At 40.3% G+C, this 15,243-nt stretch overlaps 1 protein-coding gene across 3 annotated transcripts in view; it reads left to right on the top strand.

The window, feature by feature from the left end:
- The window catches only part of LOC147040083 (ELKS/Rab6-interacting/CAST family member 1-like), a 54,795-nt gene that overhangs the window by 20,897 nt on the left and 18,655 nt on the right, over positions 1 to 15,243 (top strand). For 2 of the 3 annotated variants that reach the window (XM_085902484.1, XM_085902485.1), the window contains 3 exons: positions 7,343 to 7,478; positions 8,722 to 8,853; positions 11,893 to 12,053. In XM_085902484.1, coding sequence (XP_085758610.1) covers positions 7,343 to 7,478; positions 8,722 to 8,853; positions 11,893 to 12,053 — 429 coding nt within the window. Of the gene's footprint in view, positions 1 to 2,453; positions 2,466 to 7,342; positions 7,479 to 8,721; positions 8,854 to 11,892; positions 12,054 to 15,243 lie in introns of all 3 variants that reach the window. The other variant, XM_085902486.1, reaches the window with a different exon arrangement.

The following is a 15,243-nucleotide window of genomic DNA, read 5'->3' as shown; positions in this document are numbered from 1 at the left end:
AGTTGCACGAAAACCAAATCAAACACTTTTGCTTGTCAGAGGTCGGGGATATGCCAGCGTCTCCTCCCATGTGGAAAAAGTTGACTCCCATCCTTCCTGTATGGACAACAACATTAATTGAAGTTGTCTTGCATTTGAAATACTGTATTTTCCATATTATAAGGGGCAGACTTCAATGAACAGGTCTATTTGGGGAAATTTCCATCTTAAGGGGGCACCGGGTTTTACGGCACATTAAGGGGAACAAACCGGGACAGCAAATGAATCCAATGAAATGAAAAAAAAACATTGAAATGACTATTGTATTTTTCGGACTATAAGGCGCACTTCAAATTCTTTCATATTCTCAAAAACTGACAAGCAAGTCTTCTGTATGGAACTTTACAAAAATCAACCTGTTCTTTGAGACTTTATAATCTTATCGTCTGAAAAATACAATAAATTGATTCTCATAATTTGATAATCATGAAAATAATATAAACAGATAATTTTGAAAATTTTGAAGAAAATTTAAGGATTTTAAGTTCGCCTCCCAGAAATACGGAAATAAAAGTAAAAAAGAAAAATGGCCGCCTTTTTCCTTATGGGACGCAGCTGAATTCACTAATGACCTCTATTAGAGTTGCAGTATCGCACACTAGCGAGCCAAGTTTTCTCGAAATCTAAATATTGTGACTGTTCTCCAAAGGAGAAACTTTCTCGCGCCACATGTGGGCCGTCAGCACGAGTTGTTGCCTGACACCCCAAAAAAAAAAAAAAAAGTCTCGATCTGTGCAGCCTGCCACTCTTTGTTCTCACCCAGTCACTGATGCAACTCTTTGATTTTTAGCTCGGGATGCTTGACTTGCAACTAACTACAGATGATTTTCTTTTCTTTTTTTTTTTTTCTTCCTAACAATCACTTCAGTGTGACTTTGTTTTTTTTTTTGTCCAGTTTTCTAACACTGTTGCGTATCTTTGTGTTGTGTATACTGACAGGCTCTTTTTGGAACGGCTTCAAAAAACGTCACGCAGGAATAGAAAAAAAAAAAAAAGTGTTGATCCGAAGGCCAGACGTCTTTTTCATCATCCGTGTCCACTTACTCGTTAGGTCCCACTGCAACCTCTCCTCTCTTTCCATGTCCTTTTTTGAAAGCAGTAAAACTAATGACTCTTAATGATTCCGGGGACATTCGTTTCAAAGTGTCCACGTCTGGCCGACCAGGGGAAAAAAAAAAAAATAAAAAAATTGGCTATTTATAATTCAGCAGCCGCCGACGTCCAATTAGTGAGGGGGTTTAGCTGTGTATGTTTAAAGATTTATTTCGTCTGAGCGTCGCGGTGAACGCAAACAGGAATGGTTCTGGGAACGTAGAACTCCGCCAAGGTACCTTTCAAAAGTATTGGAACAGCAAGGTCAATTCCCTTTTGGTCGTAATCCCATATATCCTCTTATACTGTCCTAATACTTTTGCAAGAAACGGTCCGCGTGGATTTCACCATTAAAAAAATCTAGAACATTGTTGGAAAACCTTTGTTCTGGGTCCAAATAAATGTCTCTAGATTATAATACGTGATTGAACATTTCCTGCTCACGATCGTAATCGATGATCGCCGATTGTTTTCCGATTAGCCCAGGTGGAACACTTCCACTCGTCCGCTGTATGACTTGGCAGCGTCGAACGGCGATGATGAAAAGTTCGCACGCGGGTTCAACAAGGCTAGCAATCATCGACCTTCCCGCGTGTGTAAATCCAGCTGTATAATGCAGTGCCGGGCTATTTATTTCAGTAACTAGGATAGTAATTGGAGCAGACTGAGTGACTTCACACTGGGGGGAAATGGAGCTGAAAAATCTGCCATGATGGCCAAAATAAAGGATTTGGACAGCGGAGTGGAAAACAAAGCGAGACAAGTGACGACCAAGAGGAAGGAAAGACGAGCGTGATGATGGAGATGATTTAAAAGAATCGGAAAAAAAATCAAATCAAAGACGTTTGTCAGCGGGAGGCACTTTAGACATTGAGCAAGTCAAAACATAAAATGAGACTCCTATTAAAATTGCTTTGATATTTTTTGGGCACATCAATTTCTTAAAATCATCGAAAAAACGTTTTGTCATACGTTAGCAGTTAGCATACGTAGCTAAATGAGACTTAAAATTGCTTTGATATTTTTTGGGCATGTAAATGTCTTAAAATCATCTAAAAAATGTGTTTTACCATATGTTAGCAGTTAGCTAACTTGAGTGAAATAGCTAAAAGTGGAAAAATCGGACTCAAAGGTTTGTTCGTTTGCCTGCCTCGCCGTTCCGCCTTCCGTCTTGCCTGCAAAATGTCTGTGCGATGATGTCTGTGCACCTGTCTCACTTTCACTTTCTTTCTTTGTGTGATCAACCTCGTGCTCACTTCCCGTCTCACCTTTCCCCTCTTTGGCTTTCTTTCATCTTCTCCACGCGACGCCTCGCCGCCAAGTCTTGCCTCGAGGTTAGTATACGGCATGCCTTCTTTTTTTTTTTTTTTCCCGCCCTCGTCATCCTAGCTCTTGTCCTCGCTCTTGTCGTAAACTCTGCTTTTTAATCATTCCCGTCATGTCTCGCTGGCTTCGCGAGGCTTTTGACTTTGACGGCTTCTCACTTTGTCGCAACGCTTTCTCCCTCAAGGAGGAAAGTCTCGTAGCGTTGTACCATCCTGCTCATGATAAAACTTTCAAAGAATTATGATCATGTTTGTGGATGAATACTTGCAACTAATTATTGCCACCAAAAGATCACGTTTTAGAAGATTTAAGGATATTGAGTGCGCCTTATGTCAATCAATTAAACGACAACAAATCGATTATCAAAAAAATAATCGAGTCATCATTCAGAGATATTTTCTAAGTAAAGGTTATCAAAATCTTCGAATTTCGGGCTCTCCAAAGTCATAAATCTTCAATTTCTCTAGTCCTGCACAAAAGGAGACTGATTTATCGTTTGTATTTCGTCAAATCATTTACTTTGGAATACAATCGTTCTTGTGTGATAAATATTGTTGTTTAGTTGTTTTTAATCACTAAATAAAAAAACCAAATGAACAAAAAATGATTGGCTAATAATTAGTACTACAGGTCAACATATTTTTATACACTTAAAAGCAAGTAAAATTGTTTCCGATTCATCAATTAATTGATGGAATAATTGGAGTCACTCACAGCGTGTATATCTGAAAATTCTAATTTTGTTTTTGTTGGATAGTAGAAGTTAAAAAAAAAAATCACAGATGATCATAACAGTAGAAAAGTTTTGTTTTCAGCATTATTGCGTATACTTTTATTTTCCTCAGCAGTCGCACAATTAACACGAGAAGTACAAGAGAGAGCAAGCGTGTGCTACAATCAGTCGATAGCCCGCAAATCCTCCGGGCGGCACGTCTGCGTTAAGTACGAGTCACACAAGGACCTCAAAGCAACCGCAGGAACAAAGAAACAAAACAATTCTTTTTTGGAGCCGCAGAAACATTGATGTCAGACGTTTGGCGGAGGATGAGGAGTTCCTCACATCAAAACAGGAGGCACCCCAAAAAAGGAAAACCAAAAAAAAAAAAAAAGAACTCTTCAGTCGCTTACCAAGCAAAGCAACTTTTTTTTTTTTTCAAATTTCTCTTTAGAGTTGGAGTTGAATCACCAAAACAAGACGGCCGGGGAACAGTGGCGCTAAGAAGTTCAAATCTTTTTACAGCACAATAGAAAATACTCTCAGAGAAATAAGGGGAAGTCGGGAAAATTCAATATGACCTTTATGCCTCTAAGAAACAACCAAATTCTGGAAATTAAATACCTGCGCATGAAAGCAGACTGCTGTTATCGCAACTTAGCGCAAAGCTCATCTGGACTTGTCCAACAGCAACAAAACTCCTTGAACAAAGTGTTCAAAGCTACTAAACGCAATTTATCTCATCTATTTAAGTCTTACAAAAACGCACCACTAATTTCACGCTCAGGAGCTGGAACTCAAAAAATAAGAGATTTTTATTTTTTTTATTTATTTATTTTAAACATCGGAATGAGCTAGTCTAGCAGTGCTGTGTACGACTTGTCCTGAAGCAACCTTCTGAGTTAGTGTTACAAACGGCTGATGTCGTCATATTTATCAATTCAATTCCTATTGGCCTCGTTGGGCCACCGTCTAAGAATTTCGTTTGTTACGTAGTTACGGTAATAACCTAAGATGTATCGAAGGAAAAAAAAAATCTAAATAATAATTCATTCCAAATCCTGGTGGACAAAATATGTACAGTAAAACCTGTCAACAAAAGTGTGGTAGGAGTTCCCGGTAGTTGTATGTGGGCGCCCTCTAGTGGTACGGAAGAGTATCACTGAATTAAATGTTGAAACTGATGACATTCTTTTATCCATTGTTTCTTTAGCAGTTTAGCTTTTGTTTTGTTTTTCTTTGTTACCTTTTTACCCTGCTGCATTTCATCCATGTCTATAAACAACCGAGCAAATATAAGCTTTAAGCTTTCAGATACTTTTTTTTTCCACTGTAATAAACCGAACCAACACCATCAGTGGGGTTTTTTTTTTTTTTGTAAAAGAAAAAGTGAAATTCCAAGTCGTTAAAAGGAAATCTTTGATGTTAATTTTGTGTGAACTGTGCGCAGTAAACATACATGAGTCCTCTGAGTATTTCTGATCAAATATTTATACGGAACTCTAAATGCAATATTAATATTACCTTCACGTGGGCCCCCCCTGAATATCAGTCGCATGCTAATGAAGGAGGTAGAAAAAGTTCGAATGTTGGTGAGTTTAGGGAAGTTTTTGGAGACGCTTATATAGCGTCGCGAGTAATATATCTGAGATTTTTTTGTGGTTCAATCAAGTTCAAAGTGCCGTCGACTTGCTTTTGCTCGTGTTTACATGAACACCTCGCATAGACTGTTTGCCGCGCGGGCCACCGTGTTTGCGTGAGCGTAGATGCGCATAAACGAACACGTGTAACTAAAATATATGTGTGGTCTGAGGCTTGATGCCATACAAAGCGGCCAGTGTTTGGAGTCAATATCACTTAAGGGAGATTTTAAGAGTACATTCCTTGCATTCTGAAACTTGTAATGAAAGAGTAACATTAGATAAATATGTAGGATTTGGCTCCAATGTTTGGGGTGTGTTTTATAGTCCCGTGGGAGTCAAATTATCAAGTTTTAAGAGCCTGGCAAAAGACATTTTGGTGAAAAATGTGGCAATTGTTTGACGGTTGCTGTGGTGGCTAAGTGGATGGTGAAAGAACCAAAAAGCTTCAGTGGGTGGGGGCGCCTGCCTTGAGTCTTGTGATCTACAAGCAGCAAACAAACTACATGCAAGCAAAACAAGTGATTAGCAGGATTAAAAAAAATAAAAAATAAATCAAGATGAAACCAGAGTGTTGGGTCAATAGGGAACATTGCCCGACTCCCAAAAAAAAAAAATCAAGTCCACATGCGCACCCTCGCATACGTGCAGTTAATGTTGCGTGAAAGAGGGGGGGTCGGAGAAGTTGGATGGATGCTAAACGCTTCCTGGACTTTCTCCAATAGGAACATTCCTGCCTGTTTATGACCTGTTACGCACACACACGGCTTGGAAAGATATTCCCAAATATACTGAAAACATGCGTGCATCCATGCGTGGAAAGGTGGTGCGGATCAGATTTACCATGTGTCTTCTAGGTTTTTTTTTTTGGGTCTTTCGGTGACAGGCGAGAGTGAGTTAAAAACGATCAGGGTCATGGCACCAATTGAATAGGAAAACTGCCCCCCCCCCCCGGTTCTTAGATCTTGAATGCTAACAATAGTATGCTCACGCTAACTGCTGGTAATCTAACAATTTGTTGAATAGAAAAACCGTCGCCCCAGTTCTTGCATCTTGAATGCTAATATTATGCTAATGCTAACTGTTGCTTATCTACCGTATTTTCCGGACTATAAGGCGTGCTGGACTATAAGGCGCACCTTCAATGAATGGCCCATTTTAAAACTTTGTCCTTATATAAGGCACACCGGACTATAAGGCCCACCATTAATGCATCATGTCAGATTTTTTATCCAAATCATATGTTTCTCCATTTGATCTTTTTTATTTCAACTTGAAAACGCACTAAATTACTTAATAATCACAAAATAATGTTCCATAGTCTTTTTGATTCATGATTCATAGTCTTCAGCGGGCCACTTCTGATTGATTTCATGACACAATGCTTCGGGCCAGTTTAAGTTTAGGAATTTGGTCCATATATAAGGCGCACCGGACTATAAGGCGCACTGTCGGCTTTTGAGAAAATTTTAGGTTTTTAGGTGCGCCTTATAGTCCGTAAAATACGGTACTAACAATGAGTATTTGTTGGATTCCCATCACTGGAGGTCTTCTGGCTTCCTGGCAAGTGAGAAATCTGTTATTCTACAATCCGCTAAGAAGTTATGCTAACATTTACACGGTGCAAGCCGAGCTACCGTACACATCATTTCACAAACAGCACTTCTCGACACAAAAACTTGAGTCGACGCCCGCCTCTGTGTGGTCGCTCGCAGACCTTTTGTGTTTCTTATCCTTCATCCCGAGCCGTGATTCCGTGTAAGCTGTTAAAGCTTCCTGGCATTAGAACCAAGCTGGCTGCAAGTATGTGTGCGCGCGTATTAAAGGTCTCGATCAAGACAAGCCGGTGCGATAGCCGATAGGCTTGCGACAGAGGCGCAATGGCTTCCAGGCGGCTTACTCAGTGGGAGATTAAACCCTTTCGCCATCCTCTAGGCCTGCTGATTCCATGACAAAGTTCTCTCCAGTCTTTGTTTTTTTACCTTCTTGTCTCGTCAGATCATAGTGTAGGTCGGATGTACAAAAGTTGACTTTTCATATTGTTGAGGACAAAAGGGATATTATTGAGCGAGAGTAGCAGCTGTTGTGTAGACGGAGCAGGTGTCTACATATGTGAAAGGTGACGTCGAAGGGTTAAAAAAAACTGTTGACATAAAGTGGGTTGGATTTAGGTTTTCAAAAAAAAAAAAATCACATTTGCACCAGTTGAATCTGTTTTTCAATTTAATTCACTGACAACCATATCACTCACCAGCCACCACCTTGTAAGTAATTTTAGTTTACATTTTTTTTAAGTGGGGGTTTTTTTTTTCCCCTAAAGACAATCTTTCTCAATTTTGATTTCATTTTTTTTTTTTGTAACAGTATCCTTGTTCTATAGTTTCATTCATTGACATCCAAGTCACTCACCATACACACTCAAAGTCACAGCTATTATAATAAATAGGTTCATCAATCAATCCAATTGATGATTCCAAAAATATTCAATTGGCATCAGCCCTAACTGGCTTTGTGTGTTTTCTCTATGCAGACAGATGAAGGATCAGTCCAAGAAGGTGGCCAACCTGAAGCACAAGGAGCAACTTGAGAAGAGCAAGAACGCCCAGTTGATGGAGGAGGCCAAGAAACTGGAGGACAATATGAACGAAAGCTCCCAGCAGATAAAGGTACAATAAGGGGGGAAAGTTTAAGGGAGAGAGAGAAAAAGTTTCTCCTCCTATCCACTTTCCGGCCCTATACCTTGAAAATGTCGGCGCTATCACAACAATGGCAACGTGTCAAAATGTGACAGGGAGCCGCCTTGGGCAATGTCAAACAGGCAACGCAATCGGTGGACACGAACACACTGGATGCAGCTCGGGGAGTATGCGTGAGCGGGTATCCGCAAAGGATGATTGACACGGAACGAGGTGACAAGAGAAGCAAAGGACAGACGCACACACTCGCCCACGTCGAGCTATGCAGCCAATGTTGCGGCTTTTAAAACGGGGCTTCCTGCACAGCCGCAGCATCTCGGCATTGACATGGAGTTCCGCAAGTGTCCTTCGCTTTCTTCTGACTCGTCCCCCTTGAACTTTCCCAGTCACACCCCCCCCCTTACTCTTCCCGGAATTGTTAGCGGCCTCCCGTGATTAGAGGCAGATGACAATTCTCACTTGTGTGACTCCACAACCCCGGCGCACAGGGACTCGAGAAATAACCGTAACTGATGTTTTATTTCGAAGTCGTCGCGAGTCAGACGGCGAGTGAAATCCGAGTAAATTTGATTCAGCACAATAAGAGACGATTAATCGAATTAGGTACATCTCACTCTGCATTGTTAGACTCCGAGTCATGTTACATCTGGACCTGGACTCAGAAGATATCCAACTTCAAAACGTCGCATCATCATTTTTTTTTTAAAAACCCTTCAGGCGTAATTTTGAATTCCAAAGAGATTATCGGTTTAATCGGATTTAAGGTCAAACTGATGTGAGAAGCTGTCATGTTTTGCAAGGCACTTTAAACAAGTTGATTTTTAAAGTCACCACATTGGGGTTTTCAGATTTTTAGAATGTTTGTAGGGTTTGCCAGGTGGTTTGTGTGGTGTCATTTTTTTTTTTTTACTCGAATTTAAAAGAATCTATCGTATTTTTTGGTCTGTTAAGACGCATTTAAAATTGTATTACAATCGTATTTAAGTTAAAAAAAAGTTTGGAGCGTGATTTTTGGGGGAAGCACAGTGCGTGATTTTTACAGTATTTTTGCTTTATTACTCCATCGGTGCAATTTAAAAAAAAAAAAATTCAACTTACAAATGCAGCGTTCCCGCCAAAGTCAAGTCCAAGCTTTCCACGGATGAAAATACATCGATCACTCTGTTGGCACTGTATGTGACATTTTAAAAAAAATTGTCTACGTGTGTTGCAGGACTCCATACGCTCCAAGGAGGAGCGCATCGAGGAACTCGAGGAGGCCCTCAGGGAAAGCGTTCAGATTACGACCGAAAGGGAACTAGTGCTCGCTCAGGAAGAGCACGCCCGCACACACGCTGAGAAACAGGTACTAGCTATCTCCGTGTCACTGAATTATTATTATTTTTTTCTTGGCTGACATATTCAAAAATGGTCGTGCCAAATGTGGCTAACGGCGGCGCACATGTGCCAACTGAGCTCATTCAGGTGCGGCCTCGTGTTTGCCCAGTCACTCCTCGTTTAGTAAACATCCCTATTTCAAGAACAACTTCCATTTTGTCCTCCCCGGCAGCACACAAACAGCTTTGTGCCAATCGGATCGCCTGTGCGTTATCCTTGTTTATCTCCGGCGAGGAGCCAGAAAAGCTGCTAATGCCGCTCGGGGGATGCTCAGGAGGAAGCGTTTAGGAGATGTAACCGCAGAGTAGTCGAAGTCCGCTCATCGTTCGGCGAGTGACTTAACAAGGCCTTGGAGATGTAAAATGTTCCTCAAAAGGCTGCGCGAGTTTTGACAAGTGTTGGGGGGGAAAGGGAAAAAAAAAAAAAGAGCAAAATACTGAATACTGCCCTGAGAAAACACGGCGCCGTGTAGCTGTTGGCAAAAACGTTCGTACTCCATTGTTATTACTGCCTCAAAATGTTGGCCGTCCCGTAGACAGACTTTAAAGCAAACACCGGAGAGTCGTTTTGCTTTTGCCGCATTTCGCTGACACGCTTCGTCACGGTAAATACGGATTATTTGGATAATTATATTCAGCGGCGGATCGGCGTCCAAACTCGCAATCAAAGTCGGTAATGATACGGCCGTGTTTGTTGATTTTTTTTTGGACACACGTAAGCCTCATTGAGTGGATATTAAGGCCTCTTGCGCAAGAGCTGGAATACAAAGGTTGGGAAATGTTAAACTTGATTTTGATAGACACTGACAAATACTGTCCGTTCACATGACCTCAAAAAAGCATTGCGCTACTAACCAATTGTTTGGTATTATTTTGTGGTGTAAACAAATAAACAGCTAAGAAGGATTGGTCAGAATTGGATGGGGGGAAAAAAAAACGTGTTCATCTCTGAGTTTGTTTCCAATGTATTGCCGTGAAAAAATAGTGGCCTTTAATTGAGGTAGGACGCGGTGTCCTGGACTTCAGCGAAGAAGCACGGAGCAGAAATGTCAAGCGGTGGCCGATGGCGGCCAAACGCAAACATGGCCCAACGTCAACAGTAATTCGGCCATTTTGCACAAACCGGCAATGTACAGAACGGCGTTCAATGTACACGACATAGATTCCTTCCAACGCACATAAACACGACAGAAAAAGTGCTAGCTGCTCTTTAAACAGCATCGCATTCAGTGGCGGCCAGATGGACTCTTGGATTCTTTGCATAGACACGGGAGAATAAATATTTTTATGTTCCTCTCTTTTTTTTTTATGTGTCACCGCAATTAGGCCTTGTCGTTATGATTTATAAAATCACGGCAGAGGCAGAGACAATAATGAGTCGGTCAAAAAGGGCCTTGCAAAAGCAAAGCGTTCAATGGAGCGTGGTTGTTTGTGCGAATGTAGCCCAAGCAGAAAAATGAAAGGAAAAATAATCGAATTTAATTTTTTTTCTCCCTTAAAATTGAACATGATTATTTTACCAACATCCTCTTATATATTTTTTTAACCACCGCAAGCAATATAAGCAACAAGAACTCTTTGCGTACATTTTTCACAATATTTAACTCCCTCAAAATTTGAATATTATTGAGGAACTGTGCTATGTTTGTCATTCTGAACCCACAAAAAAAATATTACGCCTCTTAATGTTGTAGTATTGGGCAATAAAGTGTACGTAAGTGAAACAAAGACATATCTGCCATCTAATTGTGATTAGTGATGTTACAAATTATACATACAGTGGACCTCTGCGTATTTGTCGTTCGGCACTCGTGGATTTTTAATAGTTGCTGATTTTTTTCAGTATTTTTCTTATTTTGGATTTTTTTCCATATAGTACATATATTATACATAGCATATATTTAATTTTTATTAATTAATTTTTTTAACGGATGGATGGATGATATAGTACATATATTATACATAGCATATATTTAATTTTTAGTAATTTAATTTTTTGATGGATGGATGAAAACACGTATTCATATATTATTTTTCAATATTTTCTCAGATTTCTTATTTTCCTCCGTATATTGTACGTATATTTTACATAACATATTTTGAATATTTATCAGCATTTTTTGGATGAATGGGGGGGGTGTAAAAAAAATATACGAAAAAATTAAATCCCTAGGCCTTCTGCCATATATTGAGTGGCATGTTTGTGTGTCAGGGAACCGACCCAGCTCAAGCGGTTGACCGCACCAAAATCCAGGCGACATTTTGAGCGAGACATTCGTCATTAATGGTCAGTGGAGGCTTTGTGGCAAGCCCCTGACACACCCCACCTGTCAGATTTTGTCATTTTTCTCTGCAGTTCCTTCTTTTTCCACTCAGGATTCATCTCTCCATCCCTCAGGGTTCCCCCTCCCACCTGTGCTTATTCACAATGGAGCTTGTGTTTCATTACTTTTTGCTGCATTCAATGACTTGACTGAAGCATCTCTATCTTCTCTCTCTCCTCCTTACCGCTTTTCCTTCCTTTCTTTTTATTGTTTTAACTTCTGGGCTGTCACGTTTTCCTCCACTTCTTCCGTCTGTTCTTCCCTTTTTTTCCTCTTTGCACGCAGCTCTCTAATAGTGAACTCAGCACGACTGGCTTTAGGTGGTCAAAGGTAACAAGAGTCGCAGACATTACTGGTTTTTTTTTTTCCATTTTTTTGGAAGAAAAATGGGCATGATGACTGTTTTTGTGATTTTTTTTTCTTCCAGTTGCAAAACAAGAAATAAGATCCACATATTAACTTTTATTATTTTATTTTATTAATATTAACGTGAATTGCCAACTGATATTTGGCTCCCCCTAGAGGTCACACTGCCCAAAGCCTTTTTTTGACTAATGCATGTACAAACATTCCTGAAAGCGCCCGCAGTTATATACACGGCCACACCAGGAGAGGCTATGTTATAGCTGACATCCAAAAATAATTTCCGCCTAAAAACTCGACGACCGTATATGTCTGCGACAGGTGGAGGACCTTCTGGTTGCCATGGAAAAGGTGAAACAAGAGCTGGAGGTGATGAAAGCCAAGCTGTCATCCACTCAACTGTCACTGGCCGAGAAGGAAGGTCACCTGACTGCCCTGCGGGCCGAACGGCGAAAGCACCTGGAAGAGGTCCTGGAGATGAAGTAAGAATTTGAATTTTGGCTTTGAATTCGGAATGAGCGCCTCCATTTTTTTTTTTTTTGTGAGGTTTCTCGCCGAACCTCCATCTTATCTCCTCTCTGCCCCTTAAAGCCGCAGAGTTAAGTAGACTATTAATGCAGTAAGCATGTTGCACTTGAGAGCTCTTCATATGATTGATTGCATACACAGACGAACACCCGGGCTGACTTTTAATGCAACATTAATGGATGGTCTTGCATAAGCCAAGAGGAGTCCAGCGGTCTGATGTACTTATACCGCTGAGGATTTACATGGACTGGAACAATACTTGAGCTCCAAGCACAAAGCCAGAGTTTTTTGTGGCATCACGGGAAGACAGTCACATAAACAAACATGCGTTTTGATCCTTTGACCATGATTTTATTATTATTTTTAATAAAATCTTGTTTTTACTTTAAAATTGTCCAAATGTTAACAATTTTAGCTTCTCGGCGTGAAATATTATTTCATTTAAGAACTCCGTAAATGTGTACAACAAGGGCAAAAAAATAAATCTAGAAAACATTACTTATCATTTTTTTTTTAATATATATATTTTTCGATTATAATCAGTAGTTGTAGCCTTAATACAGTTTTAACCTACATTTTTTTTTTGCTTCAGTTCTATGGACATTGTGCTGCTCTCTTTGTTGTATATACCTTGGCCATTAGGGGCAGTATAACACAAACATGCACATAGAAATGAGCTGCCTTAATATTAGTCTTTCTTTGCAGAGGATAAAGAATACATGCCCGTGACTATTATAACTTTATGTCTCTATGTGTTGCTCCACCGTAATGGATCATAGTTTTTTTTAATTCAATCACTCGCTTCACTTCCTTAGCTGTCTTCCTTTGACTTATATGATGCACACGACGCCACTGGCCTTCTCCGATTCGTGCCTTCGTCGCCCCCGTGTTCGTCTCTGTTCGTGAAAAAAAAAAAAAAAAAAAAGTGCGCCCACAGGCGACCGTAACTCTTTGAGGTTTGATGTCTGATTTGTTGCCCGATTTAACACTGGTGTAAAGTTTAATGTTTCTGTTTGACATGATATATGATACCCGAGTTTTCAGCGGGTTCTAGGACAGGCTTAGAATATATTAGCGTGCACACACACACACACACACACACACACACATACACACATATACACACACACGCTCATCTGTGACATTCTGTCTCACTTTTCCTCCAAACTGTACACGTCCAAGATGTCATCAGCGAGCGAGTTGTAGCTTTGCTAGCGAGGGGGAAGTGGGAAGGAGGATAGTCAAATGAACGAAAATGAGCATTGAAGTGTTTCTTGGCAGCGGCAAAACGAGCGAAAGCAAAGAGGGAGAAAGACAGCTGTCCAAAGATAACCGAGTCCGGCCAACAAAAGCGTGCGCTTGAAATTATATTACCCCCATGGCTGTCTCCCCAGCTCCTTCTGTTCATCCATCATTCTTTAAGACTGAATTATATATGTATTCAACTTCTAAGCACTTCATGATGTTTCACGCGTGCAATGAGGTTTTAACAACCCGTGCGCGGGATTTTAATTTATGGGTCATTGTTTTTTGCCGTCGCGGAAAAGCACGCGTAGCATTTTTTACGAGCGCTAATATCAGAAATTGTTTGCCGGGGCAAATGTTCCGAGACGTAAAAGCAGCGAGATGTCGATTTGTGTTTATTTGCGCAAGGTTGTTCTGGAGATTGTAATGTTAAAAAAGACAATTTATCACCATGGAGAGCGTTGGGAAAATGAAACAACGGGTGATTTTTTTTTTTTTTTTTTTGGCAGTGTGGCTTCCAGGGTTGTTGTTAGTGGTTAGGTAAAATGATCTTGTGTGTTTTCACGGGCAAATAAAATGGCATAATTAGGTCGTTTTCAGACAAAGGTTATGTGCTATTTTATAAAAGGGACTTTTTAGACTACAAAAAAAATCTGCCACCTTGGAAATGATTTTTTTTTGCCAAGGCACTACATTTACATATCCTGGTAGAATTCCGTTAGCCTAATAGCATAGTTGTCATACGTGATATCAAAGTTTTCCAAAAACAGGAAAATATATTTTTTGAGTAACTACCGTATTTTCCCGACTATAAGGCGCACCTAAAAACCCAAACTTTTATCAAAAGCCGACAGGATCTTTATTTTGTGATTCTAAAGTAATTTGTTGTGTCTGATGTTAAAATAAAAAGATAAAATGGAGAATGATTTGATCTGGATTAAAAATCTGACATGATGCATGAATGGTGCGCCTTATATAAAAACAAAGTTTTAAAATGGGCCCTTCATTGAAGGTGCGCCTTATAGTCCGGTGCGTTTTATAGTCCGGAAAATACGGTACATAAGAAATCTTGTTTTGATTTGCTAACAGGATGTTAAAAATGACCAACATCACTATAAAACAAATCAACAAAATAAACCGATTTTTTTTCTCTCTGTTGTAAAGTCAAATACTAAAGAAGACAGTAAAAAAAAGAGCAATATTTCATAAATGTCGCCAAGTTACATGAACTTCTAAGCACAATCGTAACACTTTTGAGTCTAACAAGTGCAATTAAACTCCAACCTGTCCTCATGCTCAAGTTTTCCCACTCGACTAGCAATGTTGATGCCTCAAGGCTAATGCTGTAAATGTAATTTATCGCTCCTCCGACGCTCCTTCTCAGCTTCCACTGTCCTCCGTCCCTTCCCTCATCCCGTCTTCCTCTCCATCACTCTCCGAGGCTTTCCTTCAGTCCGCCCCCGTGCGCTTCTCACGTCCCTCTCCCGCCTTCCTCTACGTCTTTTTTTTTTTTTTTTTGTCCGCGGCTAAAGCTTCTTGCGCGACGGCCTGTATATGTCATTAGCGCCCGTCTGTATTTCCGTCGCTATTGTCACCCCGTGCTGTGCGAAATCAATAGCGCGTGTTTTTGCTATTCACCGTATACACGTTTCCCTTTATGCTATTCTTTTTTTTTTTTTTTTTCTCTCGCATGTGTGCGCAGATTCATACCGGCTTTACGTTATGCTAACAATGTGTCAAAGCGTGTCACCCATGTAAATAAGACCGGCGGGCCAGACCGAATGGTGCGCATAAACAGACGAGAAAGCGTGACTGCTAGGAAGACACACACATGCATGTATGTACATATTCTAGAAGCGAGACAAGCGCTTTGATCCCTTCAGACAGCAATGAGATTAT

The sequence above is a fragment of the Syngnathus leptorhynchus genome, chromosome 21, assembly GCF_054491065.1.
Source record: "Syngnathus leptorhynchus isolate UIUO chromosome 21, UIUO_Slep, whole genome shotgun sequence".
Classification (NCBI taxonomy): Eukaryota; Metazoa; Chordata; class Actinopteri; order Syngnathiformes; family Syngnathidae; genus Syngnathus; species Syngnathus leptorhynchus.
This window is presented reverse-complemented; position numbering and strand designations above follow the sequence as displayed.